Consider the following 27,636-nt stretch of genomic DNA (forward strand, 5'->3'; position numbering starts at 1 on the left):
GATACATTTGGAAGGAATGAAACATGAAGCAGAGGGAAAGAGACAGAGGAATCAGAGGGATAGTAAGTGGGGAAAATAGAAACATCTCCTTCATCAATATTATAGGTAGTCTGGCTGGTATTAAAAAAAATTAGTAAAATTTATATATACATATATAGGTACACACACATATAAAGCTTACCGATTTTTGTGTATACATATATAATAGATATACATATATGTATAACATATGCATATATTTACATATATAATGTATATATATAATTTATGATAAGGCTTATTTTATTTGTTTTTGAGATTTGGAGTAATTTTATTTCCTTTTATATCACTTAAATTACATTTGAATCAACCATTCCATTTTTTAATTTCTCCTATTATAAGGGTAAATCATAGCATTTAGAGCTACAAGGAAATCTTAGAGAAGGGATCATTCGGAGATGTAAAAGATCATTTATAAAATGAAGATTTTGACCTCTCATTTTACAGATTAAGAAAACTATGGCCCAACAAGATTAAGTGACTTGCCCAATACAGGAATAAATGGCAGGGCTAGGATTTGAATCTATGTCTTTTGACTTCAAACCCAAATTCTTTTCACTAGAAACTGAGATCCACAGATGTTAAGGGATTTAATCAAGATTGCAAGTAAATAGCAGAGACAAGATTTGAATCTAGGTCTTCTGACTCTTGAACTATTATTCAATGAATTCTCACTTTGAGGTCTGCTTATCTGTGGACAAGGGTCCTTTGAAAAAGCCAAATCTAAAGTATTTCTGTGGAAATCCAAATGTCAGAGAGAATTCTGTTCCCATTCCCTTTCAATCCGTAATCTAATAACTCTCTAGACAGAAGGATAGAAACAGTCCAGTCTTCAAAACCAGCTCTATCCAGGGAGGATAATGAGTCCTAAACGCTAGAATGTAGGGGGTCAGAGGACGAGCAAGGCAAGATGGAGAAGGTAAGAAGAAAAGGGGAGGCCATCAGTTTGAGGAGACAGGAAGGACAAGAAAGGGAGCAGGCAGTGAGAAAGGAAAAGGAAAAGGTGAGAATTGAAGCATATAATGGAAGAAAGGGAAATGGCATAATGTAGTGGAGCTATGACTTCTAATTCTAACTCTGCTGCTAATAGTTTTATGGTATTAAATGGTCACAGTTTCTTGAGGGACTCAGTTTCTTTATCTATAAAATGGAGATACTAATGCTTTTTTTATTTGCCTCACAGGGCATTAGAAGTATTGTGACCAAGAAAATTTGGGCAAATATACTTTGGCAAAAATAAAGTACTGTACAAATGTGGGATAAATACTTTAAAAGTGCACATAGGGCTTTTAGCCTGCAATCAGAAAGGCTGAAGTTTAAATCTTGCCTCAAATAAACTCTGTGTGACTGGGGTAATCACTTAATACCTGAAGAGGTGGGAATAATATCCTCCCATGTCAGCTCCAGCCCTAAATCTATGATTCTATGATTATATTCCATGTTTCTGTCCTTTCCATGGCTCACATTCCCATATCCCCATTATTCCAAATAGTGTCTAAATTTATCTCTAGAAATACTGATTTGTTTTTAATTCCATATAAAAACAACTTTTAACTTCATTTTTTACAATTTTGAGTTCCAAATTCTTTTCCATTCTCCCATCCCTCATCAAGGACATATTGACTTACAAAACCATCACATTATCTATATTGTGCTATATTTTTATTTATTTTGTTGCATATTTCCCAATTATATTTCAGCCTATTTGTGGCTGCAATTGAGAGTTTTTTAGGCCACCAATCAGGGGTATGACAAGCTTTGCTAGTCCATACTAGAGTAGGGAAAACCTCAGGGACAATGGGATTCCTTACATGAATGTGTTAAGGGGGGATAAAGCCATCCCTTTTTTGAAGATGGACTTAGTATCATGAACTAGGCAATGCAAGTAATCATTTACATGAAGAAACAAACTCAAAGCATCTAAGGGATATGTATAGGACAACATGGCAAATAAACAGTGGGATACTCAGTTTTTCTAGTTCTGAGATTTAATTCAATCAATATTTATTCAGCATCTACTACAGATTAGGCACTAGGTTAGACAATGAGGATGCTCATAGTGAGTTTATATACTGAAATACAACAAGAACACAGCTCCATAAATAGAGGAGAGGGAGAGTGCATCAGCAGCTGGATGGGTGAGGAACATGGAAAAGATGGGACAATTCATGTACATTTTTTTTAAAAAGAGGACAGTCTGTATGATTTAAATTGGAGAAATGAAGGGGAAGCATGAAGGGATGAGACAACACCCAGGATATGAACACTAAGCTGGATCTCGAAAATGAATATTCTAAGAGGTGTATGTGAGAAAGGATTACATTCCATACAAGGGAGATACCTTGCCTGAATGAAAGACAGCTGGAGATGCCACAGTCATTGGAGAAGCTATCAATTATGAAAGTGTGAAGAAACAAAAGGAAAAAAATTCTGAGAAGGGAAAGAATAGGCTGTGCATATGTAGTTATTTCATCAGCCAAGGAGGCATTTAATGAAAGAAAGAAGGTAGAGCTACTGAACCACAGACTTGAGAGTTGGAAGGAATTGGAGTGGCTCATTATTCCCACTTATGAGAAATCTTTACTATAACATAAGTTAACATGCCTGAAATGTCATCTAACCTCTGTTTGATCATGGAAACATGCCCTCTACATCAGGACGTTGTTTTAAAATTTTTCCCCAAATAAAGTTTAAATTAGCACTATTCTTTTATCCTTTGATTTGTTTGAAGTCTAACCACCCTTTTAAATGACAGACTTTAAAATATTTGAACACAGTTATCATGTCTTTATAAAATGTTCTCTTTTCCAGGCTATGTATTTGCAGTTATTCTAATTAATATCCCTCTGACTTTTATTTGACCATTTCACCAATGTACTAACCAACAACGAAATAACTAAATTTCTCACTTTGCTAATCCACTTCAGTAAACATGTATTTAGTTATGTACCTGGTGCTACTTAGGTGCTAAGAACACAAAAAAGACCCAGCACCTTCCAAGTCTTACAAAAGAAAATAATGTAAAAGAACACATAGAATATTCCCCTTCATTTCTCCAATTTAAGTCCTACATTTCATCCCTCTTTATAAAAATGTACACAAATTGTCCCATCTTTCCTATTTGTCTTATCAAAATTAATCCAAATTAATCTAAAGCATCCCAAGTTCCTCATTTCTCTAACTAAAATGATATACAGGCAACCCTGTAGTCTTTGTTGGCTAGTGAATTACAGCAAACTCAACCAGCTCATTATATCTAGTTGGCATCAGAGCACCAGACCATGTTTCACATCCCATCAGCCATCTTATAATCAGTCCTGGCTCCATGGTTATGCTCTCCCTTTCTTTCTACCTTATGTTCTTTTTCCAAGCTGAGTAATTAAATAAATACAATAGTTACTCCTTCTGCATCAGTAGGGTTAGGGGCATGGTGCCCCCTTGATCTGGAAAATCATTCAAATTTTTTGACCCTTCCTTTGTACCAGAGAAGAAGTCTGAGTTACTGTGGTTTTAAAAGATAAGATGTTAATCTTATATAATACTAAACATATTTTATGCATTTCTGAGTTTCTAAACTTTTCTGGTCATCTGCTGGCTTTTGCATGTCATCTGTAGCTTCCACAAAACTCCTAAAAAATTCTCATTTAATTTCTTATGCTGACCCACAATATTGAAATGCAATGGAGAAAGTTGCAATCAATGCACTGTTCTGTTGATCAACTTACCTTTCCTATGACTCCCTAGATATTTCCTTCCTTGGCTTCCCATAAATATATTGTCTCTCCTTCTTAAGACTTAAGCTCTTTAATTAAGAGCAGGAACTATTTTTCTTGCTTATATTTTTATCTAGCACTTATTAAAGTGCCTGGCATGGTAAGTATTTACTTTTTTTCATCCATTTGTTTATTCATTCTTCCCTTCCTCATTGTTCTAAAGGAGAAATATATAAATCTCACTCCCCCTTCCCTTCTCATCCTAACCTCCATTCAATTACAAATATAAAGAGACTGATGACACTCACCTTCAGCCTGATAATGAACCAAACCAGCAAAATGAGCAATGCCAAATTTCATGTCGTGCATGTTTTTGGGTGCCACGTATATTTTGCTGTTGCTGTGGACATGGTTCATTTTTTGTAACATGGTGGCATCTGTGCCCTGAAAGAAGCACATATAACCAGGATGTTAGGATAATGACAATTAATCATGAGTGGGATTATACTATATATACTAATAAGTTATACTATTCATTATGACCTGAGGCTCTTCTCCCTGAGGCAATAGAAATCAAGATTTGGAACTATAGAATATCAGAGCTAAATGAAATCACAGAAGCTATCTATTCCACTGTTTTCATTTCAGGGATGAAAAAACTTGGGTCCAGAGAGACTGTGGTACTTATCTGAGGTCATGAAATGAGTCAGGAACAGAACTATTCTAAAATTCATGTTTCCCAACTCATAGCCCACTTCTTTTTTTATCATTGACCTAACAGAATATCAGAACTTAAAGAAAATTCAGAGAATATCTATTCCCAACCTGTACCTAAAGAAGAATTCCTCTACAACATCCCCAACAAGTGATCATTCAGCTTCTGCTTTAAAATCTCCACTGAGTAGGAATCAACTACTTCCTGAAACAACCTCAAAACCTCAGCCAAAAAAGGGATATGACCACTTTGATTATATTTCCTAACTTATGACACACTAACTAATTAACCTTCCCAGACTGTCTTCTGAAAACGATGGTCATAACCACATCTGGGCAGGGAGACACATATCATTAAGCCATTCCAGGATCTGATATTGTTTTTTGAGACTTAAGTGAAAATTCAGCAATGATTCCATGATTTCAGGAAGAAGAATGATTTCCTACAATTACTTGAAGAATTGTTTGCAATGTTAGATACACAGATACAACTTAAAAGATATTCTTTTATAAGAATGAACACATCAAATATGAGTGTGACTGATAACGGGATTCCACAGTGACAGTAGGGACACTCACCTTAGGGAATTTGCTTTCCTCATCCATCAAAGAAATGATGTTCATTGGTTTGAGAGCTAGCAGGTCCAAAGTGGGCCGATTGTCATTGAAATGGATGTAGTTCCAAGAGATTTTCTCCACATGGTACTCTTCCTGCTCCATTGTGAAGACATGGCGGACAAAGAATTGTTGGAGATGCTCATTGGCAAAGTTGATGCAGAATTGCTCAAAGCTGTGGGGGCAACCCCAGTGGGATCATTAGTCCTGTCTTTCAGGATATTACTCTAGTTTTTCCCCTTGAGCAAAGCTTCCCCAATTTTTCTTAATTCTACAGTATGCCAGAATGTTTTTGTCAAGATATCATGAAGAAGATCAATTATTATGGTCCACACTATGCAATTATCTATGCATCCCAACAGTCTGTCCATGCATACTCTTTATCCCCAAAGATACCATGCACACATACACACATACATACATATATATATATAAATACACACTGCTCATCACATTCATATAGTAATATCTTATATATATTATATCAAAGTTAAATTTCCCTCTTTGCAACTTTCACTCATTGTTCCTAAGTTTGGGTCACTGGGGTCAAGCAGAATAAATTTAGTTCCTCTTCATTTACTTGAAACAGCTATCATATACCTAACTAAGTCTTCTTTTTCCTGGGCTAAATATTCCCAGATCCTTCACATAGTGCTTATTTGACTGTTACTCATGGCCGTTTAGCATGAACCACATTTTCTTGACACTTTCTCCTTTATCAATGTTCTTCCCAAAATAATGGCTTCTGGAACTGAATTTTATACCCCAGTTGTGATATGCTTCATATCAGTGTCAAGAAGACCATTCAGGAAGGGAAAGCTGACAAGAATCTCCCTAAGATCACTAGAAAAACAATACAGGGAAGAAATACTCTTTCTTTCCTCCCCACCTCTCTGAATTCCTTAGAAACAAATTGAGACCTTCATACCTATTTGTATGAAAGTTTTCAAAGCCAAATATGTCCAAGAGGCCAATGGACCTGTGCACATTCTGAAGGTCTTGGGAGGGTTTCTTGAAGATTGTAGCATTGATCTTGTTGACTATCCATAAGAAGAGATGTCCATAAATTCCCTGGAAATGTGGTAAATAACAGAGGCATTGAAGTAGAATAAGAATGAGAGAGATAAAACCCACTTAATCCAACTTGTGTACAAATTGGAATTTGACATGTTCTCAGCAAATCATGGAGTTAACAATCAAGCTGATCAGCTTGTTAGCAGTATTTTTTGATTACCTAAGATCAAATACAAAAACACGTAAATAGCTTTGCAAATAAATTGTAAAGTAATTTATACTAGCATAATACTAGCAACCATCATCATTATTATCCAGAACTTTGCTGAGTGCTAAGTAGTGTACAAAATAGATGAAACTTGATTATAAAGTAATGAAGACTGATTTTAAAAAAAATAAATACATGCATATTTTAAGGTAGCATACTGGGAGGGTATATGTATTGGGTGGGGTGTATGTGTGTGTATGTGTGCATGCACATGATAGGCCTGGGCCTCTCCAACCTTTGATGACATAATTATCATGGCTATTCATACCACTACACTGAGCAGGGGTCACTTATAACAATCCCTCGGGCAAAGCGAGCATCTTCCAGGTCAGCTTATTAAATAGAATTCTGGCAACAATCTTGTTGGCAATGCCTAAGAGAGAGACTCTCACTGCCTGTTACAGTCACAAGATAACCTGTTTCCTTTTCCTTTATAGATATGGACAATGGAAGCATCCTTGAACTTCTGAGGAATAACCTCTTCTTGCCATATAACCTGAAAGATTTGTCAGTTTTTGAATGAACAGTGGATCTCTGCTTTATATGTATCTGCTAGAATATAATCAGCATCAGACTCTTTGCCATACCAGATGAACCCAATGACATTCAAACCCTTTTCTTCAATTGGAAATTTTGCTAGAGAAGGATTGATTTCAACTTGAGGTATACAGTCAGTGGCTTCGGTATTGGCTAATAATGGTCTGTTGAGAACATTATGGAAGTGTTCAGCCCATCTCCCCAGGATCATGTCATTATCACTAATCAATGTGGCTCCATCTGTTCTGAATAGTTGAGATGCACCATAGATCTTTGGCCCATAAATAGTCTTCAGGGAATCATAAAAGTGCTTTGGACTGTTACTATTATCATAAAACTGAATACTGTAATGATAATGCAAAAGACTCTGATCAATACAATAATCCATGACAGTTCCAAAGGTCTTATAGGAAAAATATTATCCACCTTCAGAGAGAGAATTGATGAACTCTGAGTGCAGATGGAAGAATTTTCCCACTTTATTATTTATCTTGTCTTTTTCACTGCCATATGGCTAATATGGACATTTTATGTGACTTTCCATGTATAACAAGTAATCATATTGCTTGCTTTCTCAATAGACTGGGAAGAAGTCGCAGTGAAGGAGAGAATTTGGATCTCAAAATTTGAAAAATGAATGCTAGAAAAGAATTAAGAGAAATTATTTGAAATAAGGTTCAAATTAGCTACTCAGAATGAATTTTAAGATAAAAATGAAAAAAGGTGGGGAAAATGAATGCATTTTCAATCATTCATACATATAATCAAATGCTAAGGTCAATGGAGCATGGCATAGTTGTGATAGGCTTAATGTCAAAGGTAGGACTCAAATTGGATCTTGAAGATGAGCTAGATTTCTCAATAATCAAATAATAGCTAAGCAACCATATGATATAGGTGTTATCAATACTTCCATTTTACAGATGAGAAAAACTAAGATTGAGGTCACACAGTTAGTGACCTGAGGCAGAATTTATACTCTGATCTATCTGATTCCAAGTCCAGCATTCTATCTATTCACTATTCTACCTAGAACATTACAAATGGGGAAAATTACATGTGCAAAGGCATATGGGTGACTGAAGCAGAGAATGTGCTCAAATAGAGTACAAAGAATTGTGAGTAGAGGAAGATAAATTTGGATCATCAGATTATAGAGAGCCAGACCTGAGGAGTGGAGTTGGGATAGGGGAGAAAATAGGGAAGAATTTCCTTGTAGGAAAGAGAAATGAAAAAAGGTATGGTTAGCAATATGAAGGGGTGAGCACCTTAGGACACTATACCACGGAATATTATAAATAAATGGTAGAGAGCTCACATCAGAGGAAACCATTAAAAGTCCAATGTGAAATGTATTGAAGTAAGAACAATCTCTAATCATAATGCTGGAATATGAAAACAGATGGAGTTGTAAAAGGGTAAAAGTTATATAGAGGTTATGAGAAATGATCTTAGAAGGAGAAAGTCAAGTCCAAGGTAATATTTGAAAACACTCTTTGCAAGAGTATTGCTAAAATAAAAATGACAAAACAGATACAATTCTCAGTCATTTTGATGAAGTGGAAATAAGTTCTGTTAAATGGAATATTCAGAGCAGGGGAAGATACTAGAATGTATGAAATAGATCTAAGAATGTGGCACTAGGGAACAGGAAATAGGGTCTGAATCTCTTCTGGCTCCTTTCAATTACCTGAAGGACACACAAAAAGAGGAAAAAGTCTAAATATTTCCAGTATCAAATTATAGAGGAAGTTGGGAAGGGACTATAGAAGGATAAATAAGAAATAAGAATCTTTCCACCTTGACAAAAGCATCTCTCCGGTCACTGGCTTGGAGGATGTTCAGTGGTCGGGAGACCCCTTCCCCTCTGATGGTGATGTAGTGCTTGGTCAAACAGGCCTGGAGTTCCATATTCTTCACCTGTATAAACATCAGCAGAGTATCAGGGGATTATTCTCTAATGAAAAAAAAAAAGAGTGATTCTCTTTGAACATGTGGCTACTAAGCCATAATGTAAGCATGAACTCAAAACTGATTTTAAAATATTCAATTAAACATGCATTTATTAAGTGTTTATTATGTATTAGGTAGGTACTGTGCTAAGACCCAGGAATTCAAAGAAAATAGAAGAAAATAGTCCTTGCCTTTAAGGTGTTTACATTCTAATGGAGGAGGTGACATATGAATAAATAGGTAAATACAAGATACAAAGAGCTTGGATAGAAAAAAAAAAGTCTTAGAGGAAGGAAATAAGCACTTATTAAATAAATACTATGTACCAGGTCCTATACTAAGCACTGTAAAAATATTATGTCATTTGAGATTTTCACAGACTTTAGAAGGTAGGGGCTATTATTATTCCTATTTACAGTTGAGGAAATTGAAGTAGATGGAGATTAAGTGACTTCCCTGGGTCCCATTTAGCGACCCAGTAAAATGTCGGATTTTTGAACTTGAACTCAGGTCTTCCTGATTATAGGCCCAGCATTGTAGCCATTGCCTTACCTAGCTGCTTTTAGAAATAGGCTATAGCAATTGGGGGTGGAAGTGGGGAAGAGTGGAAATTCAGAAAAGGCATGCAGGTGATTGTGTTTAAGCTGAGTTTTTAAGGATTCTAAACTGATTTTGTTTTGGAGGCATTCAAGATTAAATGACTTGCTTAGGGACACACAGCTAATATCCAAGCTAGAATTTTTTGGATTTTAAAAGGTGGAAGTAAGAAGGTAGAGTTTTCCAAGCACAGGGATGGGATGGAGGAATGGGCACTAATGCAGCTAGTGCAAAAGGAAGGATATGAGATATTAAGTGTCACATGTAGCAAAGAGCAAATAAGTCAGAATAGCTTGATCATGGAGTCTATAGTTTAAAAGACTAAAAAGATAAGAAAGAATCAGATTGTAAAGAATTTTAAACTTCAAACATAGCAGTTTATATCTGATCATAGAGTTTATTGAGGTTTCAGGAAGGTCATTTTAGGAGCTGAATGGAGGATGGATTGGAGTCGGGAGAGACTTGAGGCAGGGAATAAAATTCCAAAGCTATTTTAGTAATCCAGGCACGAGATACCATGGAAACAACTGTACATCATACAAGATTCATACAGGATAAATTGGAAATATTAACTTTTAATTCCAGTGACTTCCTTGTCTAGAGGGAAGAGGAAAGGTTTCTTGTGAAAAGTGATGAGGAGAGAGAGAATCATAACAGTTTTACCTCCAATAACTTAACAGCAGCCAGAAAGTGTGAGGTCTCAACGACATCGGAGCAGTCCAGATTATCAGAAATAGCAGCTAGAAGCCAAAAATAATAAACATCTATGAGAAAGATTGACTCTGAGATTTGAGGGCGACAGGGCAGTCCTGCCCAAAAAAACCCACAAACACAAAGCCTCTTCCACTGTCCTGAAATCTTTGGGGTTAAGACAAGTGTTTTTAAATGTCATTTTTTAAAAAACAAAGAACAAGGTAGGAGTAACATATTTAGATATTAGTAGCTGCTAGAACCTTAATTGCAAATTCCTCTTCCTCTGGATTCCTTTCTTCCAATGAGATTAAGGAATGCAAGAGAATTTTCCAATGGGGAGGAAAGGTTTTGGAAAACTGGCGAAGGAAGAGTCTGAGGGAGCTTGGGCAGGCAGGTTTCTAGAGGTGATAGTGGACATAATTTATCCCATTTTACCTCTCCTTTCCTCTTCTCCCAGTACAATCCCTTTCTACCCCTAATTTCTTTTTTTAATGTCATCACCTTAAAGTCAATTTATATCTACACCCTCTAAATATATAGGGATGATATTAAGTGAGGTGAGTTTTGAATATATCAGAATGAAAAACAGAAGGTGAGAGAATGATAGTTCCTTAGCACTTCTCAAACTTTATAATTTCAGAAGCCCATTGTACTCTTTAAAATTACTGAGGGCTCCTAAGAGCTTTTCTTTGTGTAGATTATATCTATTGGTATTTACTATTTTAGAAATTAAAACTGATAAAAATTTAAAATATTTAATTCTTTAAAAATAAAAATGAACATAAACATGTTAATAAAAGAACATTTTAATGAAAATAACTATATATTTCAAATCCAAATAATTTACTAGAAAAATAGCATTGTTTTGCATATTTTTACAAATCTCCAATGTATGGCTTCAAAGAAGGCTACTTCTTCATTTAATATGTTACATATAATATATTGTTTTGATTTAAGTATATGGAGACAATCCAGCCTCACACAGATAATGTGGTTGCAAAAAGGAAGGGTGTTTTAATAAGCAAATAACATTTTAACAGATTATGGAAATAGCTTTGATTTCACAGATTTCCTCCCTTGAAAGGTTTTTGGGGACCCTCGGAGGCCCATGAACCCCACTTTGAGAACTGCTGGATTAGATCTCTTGCACAGGCCAGAGCTACCTAGAAAGATTAACAAGTATGTAAAGAGCAGACCAATCCTGTTTCAGAAAGAATTATATTCTATGGGAACTATTTTCTGGAATTTCTTTAACTAGAGACCAAGGTATTTGCAAAAAGTCAAAGTCAGTCAATACTAGGCTGGTTCCAGGGTCATAGTGTACCCATAATGTCATACTTGAATTCCAATCTCCTTAACTGAGGGTAGGAAAAAAACAATTTTTTAAAAAGATCCTTACGAGATTTTGCTTTTATGTAAATTAATCACTATTTTTTTTTATCATCTATAACTTTGTCCCTCTTTGTTGTTGTTATTCAGTTGCTTGTTGGTTATGTTCAACTCTTAACTCTTTGTGACCCCATTTCTTTTCTTGGCAAAGGTACTGGAGTGGTTTGCCATTTCCTTCTCCAATTCATTTTACAGAGGAGGAAATAGAGGTGAACAGGGTTAAGTGACTTGGCCAGGGTCACAAAGCTAATAAGTGTCTGAGGCCAGATTTGAACTTGTGTTTTCCAGATACAGAACTCTATCCACTATGCCACCTAACTCTTTATCTACTCAATTATCTCTTAGGATTGTCCAATACATAATACATCAATTAAGTTTCCTTCCCATTCCCTTCATGTACTATATTTGTTCCAATCTTTAATACTTTTGCTTATACCTTTCTGACCTTCTGCCCAAATTTACCTGCAAAATCTACTCCTCCATTTACCCAGAGCCTACTTTCACATTTAAGACCTGGTAATAAAAAGCAGGGGCCATAACAAGAAGAATAATAGTCAGCTGGGTAGTACAATGGATAGAATGCCAGGTCTGAAGTTAGGAAGACTGGTTTCAGACTTACTAGCTTTGTTAATTCTGCTTGCCTCAGTTTCCCCATTTGTGTCTTTGTCAAGAAAACCTCAAATGGGCTCATGTAGAGTTGGAAACTACTGAAATGACTCAACACGAACAACAACAATAATAGCTAGCACTTATATGGTATTTTAAGGTTTTCCAAGACCTTTATATGTTATTTAATTTGAACCTTGCAACAACTCAGTGAGATAGATGTTATTATTACTTTTACTTTATAGATGAGGAAACTAGGAGTTAAAGGAGTTGGTCAACAGATCAATCAGCGTGTATTGAGAACCTACTACGTGCCTGCCACTGTGTGATGGGCTAGGGATGTATACAGAGGGTAGAAGATATGCCTGTCCTTGAGGAGCTTACAATTTAAATTTATTTAAATTATAATATAATTTAATAATATATTACATATTTATACATAAATATATATTTAATAATAGAATAAAATAATTTATAGATATAAATATATATTAAAAATAATAAAAAGAAATTTAAAAAATTTAAAAACCGCACAGTCAATATCTAAGGTAGAATATGAACAACATTTTATTCACTGCATCACCTAGCTGCCTCAAACCCAAGTTCTATCTCTTCTGTGAAGTATTCTCTGCTAATTCTAGCAGAATTCTCTTTTTGACTACTCTTATGGCCCTTCCTTTTTCTATCATGTATTTTAGTGCCTCTATAATTATATTCAGCTTAGCATTTCATTATCTATTACTGCCCTATGTTTTGTTTTTCCTAATTTTTCACAAATATACAACTCTTATCTAGGCCAAAATCATCAGGTTAGTCAATAAACATTTATTAAGCACCTACTATGTGCCAGCCACTGTGCCAGTGAAATACAAAGAAAGGCAAAAGGTGGTCCCTGCTCTTAAGGAGCTCAAATCTAATAGGAAAGACAATAAGCAAATGAATATGTGCAAATAAGTTATTTACAAGATAAATGGGAAATAATTAAAAGAGGGAAATGATATTGAGATTAGGTATCCTAATTATAAGCCCAGAGATTTCTCTAAGGCATTAGGCACATAGGATCATAGATTTAGAAATAGAAAGGATCTTAGTAGTAATCAAGCCCAATCTCTCATTTTAAGGAAACCAGGAACTGAGAGGTTAAGTGACTTGTCTACAGCCACACAACTAGTAAGTGTCTAAGCTATGATTTACACCCAGGTCTTCCCAACTCTAGGTCCAGTACTCTATGCACTGTGCCACTTAGCTTCAAGAAGAACCAGACTTACCTGAAAACTCCACATTACCCAAGTGAAGAATAGCTGCCAACAATTTGCTAATATCCCAGTTTTCAGAATCAGAGAACATAAGAACCTTCATGGCAGAGCGAAGGGAGGCATAATCCTTGACATCATTGCGACCTTCACAAGATATGCAGTGCCCCTAGGGAAGTAGAAGAAGAATGAGTATCAAATAGTCCTTGAATGTCCACACTGCCCTTCCCCACACACACTTGTGACACTGACTTTTACATAACAACCCATTGTCATCTCAATGATACAATATTTTTCAGCTTAACAAGGACCTTAGCAAAGAAAAGAACATCACGCAAACTCTGTGTGTTAGTTCAGCAGAGCTTAGGATCAGTCACCTAAAGAGAAGGGAGGAGATGAGAGAGAGAGAAGGGAGAAGAAGAAGTAGCATCTGTGATAGTAAGAGGAGGAGGAGGAGGAGGAAGTGTAAGAAGAGGAGAAAAAGGAGGAAGAGGAGGAGAAAGATGAGGAAGAAGAGGAGGAGGAGAAAGAAGAAGAAGGAGAAAGAGAAGGAGGAGATTCATTGCATGGCTTCAGAAAAGACATTTATCTTCTCTAAGGCTATTTACTCTCATGTCAAATAGAAGTGATAGTCCTTGCTTTTCAGAAATATTAGTGAGGATGCAATGACATATGTGAAAATGCTTTTAAAAGTACCAAGCCCTATACACATTTGAGGTAGCATTTAAGAAATGCAAATGGAGAGGAATGGGAAAAAAGTTTGTCTTTGGAGTTCACAAGGCATAATTTACAATTTCTTCATTTGGGAAAATCAATACAAAATATGCTTAAGGGCAAACAGCATGAAACAGATTCTCAAATATTACTGAAGAGGATAGACCCGTGGCATGGAACCCAAGAGACTGGGAGATGTTGGATGTTAATATGAGAAAAAAGAATATATTAATTTGGCAGATAATTTGCCATCTGAGATTTTTCTAATTATTCTTGCTAAGGTACCAAACTCAGTTGTTTCTAAGCTGATGAACGTCTTCAATTTGTTATCACCCTCTAAATATTAGCTCCTTGGGGCAAAGTCCCACCCCAGCTGTAGCTTAGTTTGGGCCATATGTTGTCTCCTCTGGGCTGATGGCTTTTAGCTACTGTGTGATAATTAATCAAAAAAGAGCTAGAGCCCTTCTTTTTCTGGATAGTTTTTGCTATGACATAATTTTACAGAGAGATCTTCTTTTCATGTAAGCCAAGCTCTTTAGAAACTTGGCTAAGAAGATAAAGAGACTGATGAGAATGGTAGAGATCAGGGTAATAGAAAGACAGCTAGAAAGTAGTGTCCCTTACCATGGTGAGGTAGTTATATTCTGAGACTGTCCCCAAACTCAGTAGCTTCTTTTGGTCCTCATTCATCCCCATTAACAAGCAGTAAAAGATGTGGTAGTTCCTCTCTTCTGGGGCCTGGGAAGAGGACAAATGCCAGAGAAAGATGATTTATCAATAAAACTTAATGGTGAGAACATGAGAATGTTTTTAATTTTAATTTTCAACTAACAAGCATTTATTTTTTTCTCCTGCAATCTCTCAATAACAAAATCCTTGTAATAAATCTGCCCAAACAAAATAAATTTCTGCATTGCCCATTTCCAAAAATGTCTATCTCATTCTGCATTTTGATTTCATTCCTTCTGTCACCAAGTGGGCAGCAAGCTTCATCAGTCCTCTGGAGTGCTGGTTGCACATAGTCATCTTTGGATAATTTGTAGATGTGTCAAAATGTTGAGAGGACTGTCACATTGGAGCAGACCTACAATCTATCCAACAGAAGATTTTGCCTCTGATAGAATGTGGCAAGTGAACATTCAAATGAAGTTGTCCTATCTGACAATGATCTCAAAACTTAGATACATGGTTCAAAACTGGAACATAACTTTTTTTAAAATAATGGAGTATTATTATTAATATTATGTTATATAATTAATAATAATAAAAGGAAAGATGAAAGGAGGGAGGAAAGGAAGGAAGGGAGGGACAAAGGGAGAAAGAGGAGAGAAGTAGGGAAAGGGAGAGAAAGAGAAAAAGAAACAGAGAAAGAGAAGGGAGGAAGAAGAAATGAAAGAAAGAAAACACATGAACATTCTGACTTTCACAAAATCAAAGAATCATTGAATCTGACTTCCATTGAATTGCAACCATGTATGAACAAGAATCTCTTCTACAATATACTAGGACAAACCCAATCCTTGTTTCACATCATGAAATCTTTTAAATCCTTGAATATGGTTCTCATGTCTCTTTCTAAATCATCTCTTCTTGGGATATCTCCATTTTCTTCAACCTCTCCTCATGAGGTATGATCTTGAGGTCTATGATCTATCTCTGTGTGGAGGGAAAACTCATATATGTTCACTGAAATAAAGAATAAACTCATGTTTGCCTGGGAGGGTTAATATAACAACTAACATATTAGCAGTCACTACAATGGTTTATCTAGAAAGTATCTAAAAAACTATTGTCATGGAGCTGAGTCCTGGGTCATGAGATTTTGGTAACAAGATAGAAACAAAATGAAGTATTTGCATGACCCAATACAAGCTCTGCAAATTTCTATTCTTGAAAGAGAGATTTAGAGTCTTTGTTGCAACCCAACCCATGAAACTATCATCTGACATGTAGAGTAGAATTTTCTGCCATTTAAAATATGTGAGTTTATAAAAAGTAAAATACAAAGTGTCTCTGACTGCTTCTCCTGATAGCTGCCTACCTTGCCAACAATTAGTTTTCGTTTTGGCATAAGATAAATTAATTTTGAGTCAGGGAGAGAAGAGGAAAAGAGCTGGAGCAAGGGGTTTTATCTAGGAGGGGAGATCTGGATAAATCAAGGTCAGGGTGCCAGGGTAGTGGAAGTACTAGAAAGAAGATGAGGAGAGATATTGAAGACAATTCACAATTACTTTCCCAATTCACTGTGGACCACTTCTGTGGCTCAAAATGATCTTTTATGTGAGATGGACTTACCTGTCGGCAGACCCGGGACTTCTCCAGAAGGAAGTGTTCTATCTGGGCTCCTTCAATCACTCCATTTTTGTTGAAGTGAAGTTCAATGTATTTCCCAAAACGGCTTGAGTTGTCATTTCGAACCGTCTTGGCGTTGCCAAAGGCTGAGAGAGAAAGTGGTGCCGGAGAGGTCAGAAAAGGGGAAGAAGCATGATTTCTTATCCATTAAACAGATGAGTACCACAGGTTCACAGCAGGGTAGGAGTGGAAAAAAGAGTGATGGGACTACATAATGAGATGGGATCTTAGCATTCTATCCCCATGAATAGAAAGTGATTAATTGTGAGGTCCAATTTATCCCCTTCTGATCTCTGTGTTAACTAGGTGGGGCTTGGAAGACCTGAATTTGAATCTTGCCTTATACTTGCTAGTTGTGTAATCTGGGCAAGTCTCAATTTCCTCATCCATCTATCTATCTATCTATCTATCTATCTATCTATCTATCTATCTAGGGGGAACTAGGTGGCACAATGGATAGAGCACCAGCCCTGAAGTCAGGAGAAACTGAGTTCAAATCTGACTTCAGACACTTAACATTTCCTGGCTGTATGACCCTGGGCTAGTCACTTAATCCCAATTACCTCAGGGGGGAAAAATCTTCATCTATAAAATGGGATAATAGTACTTAACTCCTAGGGTTGTTGTAAGGATCAACTGGGCTAACATATGTAAATTAATTTGTAAGCCATAAAACACTATATAAGAGCTAGCCATTACTATTATAATTATCGTTTAAGGCAGCATCAGATAAGCAGCATAAATCATCTATCAATGAGCTTGAACCATATAGTTGTTAAGTCTCTAACAAAAAAATCCTTTTTAAAGAATAAATAGCTCTGCCTATCCTCATCTGGGATTTCACTTTTTCCCTTGGAATTTCTTAGATCACCCAAATTTTGTATAACATCCTATGTTTACATGCAGGAGCAGACTTTGGATTATTGAGGAATCCTCATGGACTTCAAGTGGACCACAGACCACAGGTGCAAACTACATTGCTTCAACAGTAAGGGTGAAGCAATTCTAAAACTAAGGGTACTAAGTTGAGAGCTAGCTTGCTTTTCTTCACACCTGACATCATGTCTCCTCTCTCTATACCTTTTCCTTGTCTGTTTCCCATATCTGGATGCTCTCCCTCCTCACTGCTGCCACTTCTTTAAATCTACCATTTTATTCAAAGCTTGACTTTTACTCTCACTTTATAAATGAAACTTGATCCAGATGCCAGTTTGTTTATATTTATATATTGTTTCTCCTTTTCCTCCCCTCCTCAACAGAATATAAGATCTTTGAGGGCAAGGGCAATTTCATCTTTATTTTGTTATCCTTAGCTCTTTCCTCATTGTCCCAGTGTCCTGTAATCAATACTTGTTGATTGATTGGTTGATGGGAAAAGGGATAATTAAAAGAGGAATGCACTTTCTAAAGAACTGGTGACCCACCTACCTTCCAGAATAGGGTTGGCTTCTAGGATTTGTTGCTCGATTGAAGAATGCTGGCCACTAATGATAGCTAAGAATTGAAGTATTAATTTCGTTGTCTCTGTCTTCCCAGCTCCTGACTCACCACTGAAAAGAACCAAAATTCAGACACAAAGTCAGAAACACAAGGCCAATGGGATTTATAGCTGGTCTAAAAGATCATCTATTCCCATCCAAAAAAAAAAAAAAAAAGATATGAAGTAATGTGTTATCTTTTCCTGGGTGATAGAAGCCTGGCTTCTGTTTCATAGCACAATACAGAGCCTAACACATAGGAGGAATTTAATAAACTGACTGATAATAATAATTGGTAGAGTGTATTTATAGTGATCAAATAATTTTCATATCCATTAAAGCAGTAGAATATAAGAGCTCAAAGAGAACTTGAAGATTTCAGGTTTTCATCTATAAAATGAACTAGATGCATTTTTCCCATAGCTCCTTTCAACCATGACTCTGAGGTCAATTTAGGAGTGAATACCTTTTGATCCATCAATACCATTACTAGTTCTGTATCACAAAGAGATCAGAGAAAATGGGGGAAAGACCTATATATACCAAAATATTTATGGCCACTTTTTTCATGGTGTCAAATAATTGGAAATCTCCCATGACCTGGGGGATGATTGAAGCAGTTGTGGCATATGATTGTAATGGGGTACTATTACGCTATAGGAAATGATGAGGGAGGAAGGTTTCAGAAGAAACAAAATTCAGAAGAAAATAATTTTTATATTTCAATATAAATTGATGCATATTGAAGTGAGGAAAACCAAAAGGTTATTGTGCACAATAACAGCAATGCTGTAATGATGTTCAGCTATGAAAGACAGCTACTCTGATCAATGCAATGATCCAAGACAATTCCAAAGAAGTCATGATGAAAAATGCCATCTATTTTCAGAGAGAAAACTGATGAACTCTGCAAATAAAGTATAATTCTAAAACTCTCTCTCTCATGCACATAGTAGATACACAATTAACATTTATTTAATATTGAAATAATCAGAGTTCTGATAAATGCATATAACCTTGGTGAAAAAGGGTGAATTAGAGATGTGGAATGGTACATATGTTGTCAAAGACAGTCAGTGTGTCCATTTGTTTTGTTGGCTATAGTTTTTCTTTAGAAGGAGACTTTGGTTGAAGGCTGAGAGAAAATTACTGGGAAAGGATTAATTTTGTAATGGTTTTTAATTGAAAAAAATAAGTGCTTAATAGTCTTATACTCATCATTGTAGACTGGATAAGGGAGTATTTTCTACATTGACTTAAAAAAAGATTTAAAACAGACAATAGATTTTTCTGACTCTTTTATGAGAGCAAAATCAGAATAAAAGAAACCAATATTTATTGAACATCTATTATGGCACTATGTTGGGCATGTGTAGAATTCAGAACCTATAATGTGCTTGGAGCAAAGTTAGTCCCCTGTCTCCCCTCCTATGAGCTTTCTATTCCCTTCCTCCTACTTTAAACTCAATCTCCAATCTGATTGGAAGAATAGTTCAGGAAGAACAGAGAATGGGATATTCCAATTGATGTGTCAATAGAACAGTCATAATTCATTTGTACTCCACTTACATGTACTGTCTCAGATATGCCTGATATTAAAGCTATCCCATGATAATAGCCAGGGCATTTATAGCCTGGAACCAATTTTTCCATTTTCTGAAGTTGTCACAAATTAGATTCTTGGAACTATGCATGAGAGACTCCCCTTGATTGAGGTGAATCAAGGGGAACGAGGAGAAGTAAATTAGACTTTGTATGGATAAACTTTTAACTTAATCCCACTTAGGAATAAACAAAAAATGCTTACATTGTATTATTACTCTTCTCTCCTCCCTCTATGTCTGATTTTCTCTTTCCTTTCTTTCTCTGTATGCTTCTATCTCACAGAATCATAAGCACTTAATACAGAACTCAAAGGTCATTTGAAAGGAATCTTCACTATAACATATCAGACAAGGAATCATTCAGTCTTTGCTTGAATACTTTCAATGAGGAAAAATCCACTTTCTCTGGAGCCAACCATTCCATTTTTGGACAATTCTATTTGGGAAGTAATGGGCAGTTACGTGGCACAGTAGTTACAGTGCCAAGCCTGAAGTCAGGAAGCCTCATCTTCCTGAGTTCAAATCTGGCCTCAGACACTTATTTCTTGTGTTACTCTGGGCAAGTCCCCTAACGCTATTTGCCTCAGTTTCCTCATCTGTAAAATGAACTGGAAATAAAGATGGCAAACCACTCTAGTATCTTTGCCAAGAAAACCCCAAATGGAGTCATGAAGAGTTGAACACAATTGAATAAAAACAACAATCGTTATTTGCATATTGCCTTCTCCATTGTGAGCTCCTTGAGGGCAAAGCCTGTTTTTTTTTTTTCATGATAGATAGATAGATATCAGTCATCAGTCTAGTGCCTGGCACATAGTAGGTACACATTTATTTAAAAACATAGTAGGTACTTAAAATTTGTGAAGACAGCAATCCTGCCATCCCTGAATCTTCTTTACCTCAGGCTACCTCTTGCTATTTCCACCAATTCTCATGTCTAAATAATGGACTCTGCAGCCTTTATCATTCTGGTTGTTCTCCTCTGCACTTTCTTCAGTTTATTAATGGACCTAATGTATGAAGCCCCAAAATGAATGTAATAATCCAAATGTGGTCCAACCAGAACAAAGTATATTAACGACTTCCTTATCCCAGAAGCTCAACAGATCCCAGGATAACATTAAGCTTTTTTTATAGTCACAATTCACTAAAGCAGGGGTCCTAAAACTTTTTAAATAGGAGGCCAGTTCACTGTCCCTCAGACTGTTAGAGGGCCAGACTATAAAAAACAAAAACTTTGTTTTGTGGGCCTTTAAATAAAGAAACTTCATAGCCCTGGGTGAAGGGGATAAATGTTTCAGCTGCTGCATCTGGTCTGCGGGCGGTAGTTTGAGGACCCCTGCACTAAACGTTTAGGAGACATGATTTCACCAAAGTCCCCAGATATTTTTTGAACTAGGCTCTCTCCTAATGATACCTCCCCATCATTTCCACATTATTTCTCTCTTCCTTTCCCCTTTTTCTTTTTCCTCCATTAGTCTTCCCTCTATCAATCAACAAATATTTGAACACCTTGGTACTGGGCTACTGACAGAAAAAACCTTTTTTCCCACTTCTCTCCTCTTCCAAGAAACTAGATCCCAGGGAATCAAAATGACCTCCCCTCCAAAATAGGAAGAGATGAGTTTAGGCAGCTACAGGCTTTCTCACTTCCATTTTTAAAGAATCTATAACTGGCCCTAAGACATGCAAACTTAGAGAAATGACAACTAATAATCAATGGTTTAGAGAAATCCAGAATTCCCCCATTTTCTCTAGTCTTCATTCCAAAATTCAGTCTCTTGAAGGACATTATTGATGATGAAACTGAATTAGTTCCCCTCAATCTTGGTCAGAGTCCATCCAATCTTCTACTCAGTTTTGAGTGGGGATAAATTCTTTGAATTAATTTGGAGTAATTTAGAAGCAAATGACATAAGAACTAGAATAAGTCCATAGTCTTCATTGTAATAATTCATTTTCTCTCATTGATTGTTAGACAATCAGAGTTGGTGCCAGTCTGAGGAACACCTCTCTTCCATAGCAATATAAACTGTGACCCTGCTACCATGATTTTCTTTGATATTCGAGATTGCAACTGATTTCTTTTACTAAAATATTGGCATTGTCAATAAAATGACTAATTACCCAGAAATCATGTCTCCTAAACTTTTTAAATGCTACAAGACACTTCTCCTGTTTCCTATTTTGTGGTGTCATGTTTAGCACAATTTAGCATAACTAGCTAATAGTTCTGAGCTTAAAGTCAGGAAGACAAGTTCAAATATGGATTCTGATACTAACTTCTTTCTGCCTTAGTTTCCTCATTTGTAAAATGGGATAATAATACCATCTATTTCCCAGGGATGTTAGAAAGATCAAAAGAAATAGTAGTTTAAAAGAGCTTAGCAGAGTACCTAGCACATATATAAATCTTAGTTATCTATTTTTATATTTTTTTTAGAAAGGTAATTTATTTTGAACTAATGCCTTTCTCTTCACATACTCTTTATACAAACTGTCCTTGTTGTTGCCCTATTCCTTAAATTCCATCACTCAGGTTCTGTATCTGGAATGTCCTCTCTTCTCATTGTCACTACTGAGAATTCCCAGCTTACTTCCAAACATAGTTCAGAAGCCACCTGTTAAATTAAGTCTTTCTTGACTCTGTAGTTCTGCTTCCTTTACCTTGAATGATTTCATATGCCTTTCTATGTTTTTTATATTCTTAGTATTATGTGTGGCAGATTGTATGATAGTATTCATATATCAATATACCACAGTCTGATCAGCCAATCTTCAAATGCTGAATGTTTAAGTTCCTTCTAAGTTTTCTCACAATCATAAATAATACTTTGAGTCCCAGATGACATTCCTATATCACTGTACAATTAGTGCATCCTTGAATATGAAGCCATCTTCTTTTTTATAAAACTGTAAGGACATATGGTATATGTATTTGCACATGAGTGGGAATTCTTGGAAATGAAAAGTCTTTAAGATCTGAGAATGAAACAATAATGATTGACTTTCAAGGCATCAGCTACAGCATATTATGACAAGAGATAAAGACAAAGTTTTATACTTGAACTTAAGAAAAAATCAGCTTTACAATAATATGATGGGGAAAAAACATGGTTAAACAGAAGTTCATCTGAAAAAGATCTAGAAATTTTAGTAGCCCAGAAGCTCATTGTCAGTCAATGGTATGAAATGTAGCCAAAAAAGTGAATGCAAATGAGATTGTATTAAGGGAGTAATGCCATCCAGAAATTTTAAAAAAATAATAGGGTTTTCCTATTCTACCCTGGTCAGACTATATATAGAGAGGTGTGCTTGGGCTTGAATTTCATATTTCTAGGAGGATAATGATTAACTCCAATGATCTGAGAAGGGCAATGGGAATGGTGAAACAGCTTGAATTCATGATAATATGAGTTGATGGAAGGAACTGAGGATATTTAACCCAGAGAAGAGTAGAATTAAGTGGGATTGGGTAACTGTCTTCAAATCTTTGAAGAATTTTTATGAACAAGGGAATAAATTTGTTCTGCTTGGACTCAAGGGCCAAAACTAGAAGCAATGGATAGAAGTTATTAGGAAAAAATATATAGGCTCGATCCAACTGGGAATAAAGAATGCTTCCCAACAATAAGAGCTATTCAAAAGTGAAATGAGCTGTCTCTGAGGAGAGTGGAGACTTTGTTTCTTGTCTTCGAGAAAAGAATAGGTATGTTTTAGAGAACTTTCTTGTTCCAACATGTTTTGGACTAAGGTCCCTCTGTAACCGAGATTCTCTGAAATATTTAGAGATGTCCTTCACTTCCCATCATGCAGATAGTTACCTACTCTGCCTCTTCCCAAGTTGACTCTGGACTTCTTTGCCCTGTGACCCTCTATGTCTCCATTCTGTAAATGGAAATGCAATGGTTCCATGATACCTGATAATGCAACACTGGTCTCTCTTGTTTTTCTTCATGTTGAAGTAGCAACTGTCTGCGATGGCAAAGACATGAGGGGGAAGTTCCCCTACCCGTCGGTTGTAGTACAGCTGGATTTGATCCATAGAGTAGATAGGTAGCACCTGATAGGGATTCACAGCCACCAAGATCGCACCTGTGTAAGTCTGTGGACATGAAAAGGAATTGTGATGTATCTGTGGACCATGGACACCAAGTGAGGGCTGAGATAGTTGCCCACTAGTGGTCTGCTTAGGCTAATGATATGCTAGGCTCTTGTGGCAGGGGAGCTAGATTAGCAAATCCTCTTCAGATCAAAAGGAATGAATAGAGCAAAAGGTGATGAAAAAATGAACAAAAAGAAGAGGTAATGGGAGTGAAAATACTGCTCTATGTGTTGGTTTCTTTTGTTCTACCTTAGTACTTGTCAGTCTAGTTTCCTATCATAATAGCATGGACTTCTGGAAAAGAAACTATTATGATTTCAACATACATTGGTACTAAAGTTGTTTTTGGCAATGGAAGCCTGTGGTTTGCTATAGGGAGCCAATCCAACTACTTTGTGATAGATGTACTACCTACAGCTGACTTAATATTCTTCACAAGGAAAATTGAGAAACTGGTGATTTGTCTTTGGGTATTCTAGTTTCTCTGTCTCATGGTCTGTTTCCTTAGCCAGCTTATCTTATCTCCTTCCCACAACCACAAGCCCCTCATGCTCTCTCCCTCCTCTGTCCTATCCAAACTTGTTTCTCAGATCCTTCATTTATATTAAGGCCCCAATGATTGTTCATAGACCAGAATGTGATCTTTTCATTTATTTTAACAAAGAACAAAGCCTTAAGCTAAAGAGATGAAGCTTGATTTAGACATCAAGTTGTAGATCAGAGGTTTGAAACATTCATCAGGCCTTCTCAAATCCCTGAAATTAATTACTTAGTGTTCATATAAAGTCACAATTTAGAATTATGTAATTAGACAGCAGAGCAGAATGGTTGTCAGAAAAGATTTGCCTTAATAGGAAGACAAATAATTTTTTTTCTTATTCAGTAACCTGTTTACAGGACACATGCCAGAGCAGGACTTTATCTACGTCCAAGGATAGGGTCAAGGAAAAGCTCACCCAGTAAATAAAGCCATCAGACACTATGAAGCAACAACAGGGCTATTTCACCCAAAGGCGGAGTTCTAGAAGTAGCACTTATAGAGTAAGTGCCCATTCCATTTAGAGAAAGGAAAGAAGCAGACAGGAATTAAGAAACATGCTCCTCTCCTCGGCTGGAGGTATCTCAGAGGTCAACTTGAATCTGATCTTTGGATGCTCTATCCTCTTGATTGGGGACCTTCCGTCCCCATCCTCAGAACTTTGTCTTTTGTGCTGCTGCTTTCTTTACTGGAACCCAAGTATTATCTGGCCTTTTCATTGGCCATGAATGGAATACTCTTTTATGTGCTGTATAAGACAGCAGGGAGTATCTTACTCTTCTGTTTGTATCCTCAGCACTCAGTACAGTGCTAGGTACAGAGTAAGCATGTAATAAATGCATTTCCATTCCATATGCTTCCTGAACTTTCAAGGGCTAACATTATACTGCTAGTTGCATGGGAGTCAAGTTCTTGAGACTCACATAGATTTTGTGCTCCTGGTAGCGGATGAGAAGGTTGTGCACCATACTAGCTTCATTCAAGTCCCCCAGGAGGATCATGTCTTCTACCCCTTGAACTGAACTGGGGTGCATGAGTCGGAGGCATTTGAAGTCCTGAGCTTCAATCCAAAGCTCCTGGCAGGGGAAAATTGATGGAATAGGAAGTTAGAATTTTCTTAGTAAAGTGCTTTCCACCCATGGAAATCATACTACTGACCCGTTGTTTTTCTAAGAATAGGAATGAATTTTCCCTAACCTAACCAGATTTTTTTTGCCCATTCTTCTTGTGGTTAAAGACAAATGGGAATTAGCAGGGGTAAACCTGGGATTAAGAGTCAGTTTGTCTACCGGCAGCAGATATAAGTTCTTTCACAAATATATCCTGGTCTGTGCAGGAATTATACCATGCAGGAATTAACTACCATGCTCTAAACCTCTCAAAAACCAGCCATAGGTTAGAATCACCTTTCTAAAATCATATAATAGAACTTTTAAACATTCAACTCTGAAATGACACCAGATTTCACTATTAAGAGCAGGGGCAGTGCCTGGGAGAGGAAATGGGCTCTGATAGAGAGATGACAGTAAACATTTAGGAGTGATTATATCATCCTTTTCTTTCTCCCTGTAGATTTTCACAAAGCCTATTCCTACTAGAGCTCTGCCTCAACCACTGTAGAGGGACTAGGGGGAATAAAACTGATATTATCTAGGAACCAATGTTGTGTTTAAGTCTTGGCTGGGCCCTATGGATCATGATGCTGGCATGTGTTGTCAGCCAAATAATCATATGAAATGTGTAGCTTTGGTTACTACACAGCCTTTTCTACTTCACTTTCTTCCCTACCCTCACACTCCATCTCATCTCCTTTTATGCTATCATGTCCTCCTTACCTTCTTTTATTTTTTTCTTCCTTTATGCCCTCCTTTATACCTATATATGTCTTCCTTTCCCCTCACATCTTCTTCTTTCTCACATACTCCTTTCCCACTTCATTTCTTCCCTACAAGTCCTTCTTTACCTTCTCACTTCTTAATTTTCTTTTGCCTTCCTGCTGTTCCTCTCTTTTGCCTCCCCCAAACCATCCAAAATGTCTAACTTTCTCTCATTCCTCCCCCCAATTTTCTTTCTCCCTTACTTTTGGCTATTTTCATACCATACTTCACCTCCCCATTTCTCTCTCCCTCATCTTATTTTTTTCCCTCATATTTTTCCTTCCTACATCCTCATCTTTCCCCCTCCCATATTCTTTCCTCCCTCTTTTCTTTCTCCTCATATTCTTTTTCCCTCTTCCTTCTTCAGAATTTCTTTTTCTTCACTCATATGAGGTTATTTTTTCCTTCACTTAATCACAATTTCCTTTAAAGCACATTGTTTTCTCCTTTGTTTTCTCTGTCATGTTCCCTTCTCTCATGTCTCTTCTCCCAAGTCCTTCCTACCCCTTGATTTCTAGGAGTATGCCCCAAAAAAGTATTTTTTTCAAAGCCATGTGTAGTATTAATTTTCAATTTTGTTGTCCTTTAGTCACTTGGTTATGTCAGAATCTTCATGAATCTGTGGACCATAGTATGCCAAAACTGTCTATGGAGCTTTCTTGGCAAAAAGTCTTGTCATTTCCTTCTCCAGTGGATTAAGACAAACAGAGGTTGGATGACTTGCTTAGGATCACATAACTAGCAAGTATCTGAGGCTAAATTTGAATCCAAGTCTTCCTAACTCCAGACCCAGCACTCTATGTAGTGAGCCATCCAACTGACCCCTTTGTTTTCAATTACCATTGATTTATTTTGTCTTTTTTAAAATTTGAAAATATATGCACTAAAGATTTTTATCGTTATATTTTTTTCTCTCAGTCTTTATTTTAGCCTTTATCATTTTCTTTATTGGTGTTTGGAACCAATGTCTTAGAAAAGTAGCCTTTTCATGGTACAAGATCTCTGTCTTAGACATCTTAGTTTTAAGCAGAGGAAACCTCATCAAGTATGGTAAGAATCCCTGGGTCAAGAAGGTTTCCTTCTGACAATAATCAATGATAGGAGAATCTTACCTTTCCCTCATCATCTTCTATCAAGATTTTATTAGGATTGGTGTTATTCTTCACAACTGCACCAATGGGGACATTGGAGGACAAATCCACCCACACATGATCACCCTAGAAAGGAAAAAGAGACAATTGAACAAAGTGAATAAGTATAAATTCTACCCCTCCTGCAAGTCCTACCTGAAATCTCACCTTCTTCATGAATCTCTTGAGGGATTACAATCCATTGCACAGCAGTGTTTCTCTCCTTTGAATTCCCTTAATAATCGCTATTTAACATACACTGCCTTTAATTGCCAATTATCTTGTCATAAATTTATATTTTGTTTTTCCAGTTAATATGTAAGCTATTTGATGGCCAGGATTCAGTCTCATAACTGAGCATCATCTTTCAGGGGAAGCTATGGATCTTCAATGAAGTAAGAAACATTTAATCATTTCTATTTTAAAAAACAGAACTATTCTCATACA

General features: G+C 36.5%; 1 protein-coding gene across 1 annotated transcript in view; it reads right to left on the reverse strand.

The window, feature by feature from the left end:
• MYO7B (myosin VIIB) overlaps nucleotides 1-27,366 on the reverse strand; it is a 113,373-nt gene extending 86,007 nt beyond the window's left edge. The window contains 12 exon segments of the mRNA XM_051990624.1: nucleotides 4,061-4,196; nucleotides 5,046-5,256; nucleotides 6,010-6,152; nucleotides 8,701-8,820; nucleotides 10,114-10,190; nucleotides 13,407-13,560; nucleotides 14,730-14,843; nucleotides 16,401-16,543; nucleotides 17,886-18,007; nucleotides 23,460-23,644; nucleotides 25,106-25,258; nucleotides 27,172-27,366. Coding sequence (XP_051846584.1) covers nucleotides 4,061-4,196; nucleotides 5,046-5,256; nucleotides 6,010-6,152; nucleotides 8,701-8,820; nucleotides 10,114-10,190; nucleotides 13,407-13,560; nucleotides 14,730-14,843; nucleotides 16,401-16,543; nucleotides 17,886-18,007; nucleotides 23,460-23,644; nucleotides 25,106-25,258; nucleotides 27,172-27,366 — 1,753 coding nt within the window.
• Nucleotides 27,367-27,636: the final 270 nt, after the last annotated feature.

This window comes from Antechinus flavipes, chromosome 3, assembly GCF_016432865.1.
Source record: "Antechinus flavipes isolate AdamAnt ecotype Samford, QLD, Australia chromosome 3, AdamAnt_v2, whole genome shotgun sequence".
In the NCBI taxonomy this organism is placed as follows: Eukaryota; Metazoa; Chordata; class Mammalia; order Dasyuromorphia; family Dasyuridae; genus Antechinus; species Antechinus flavipes.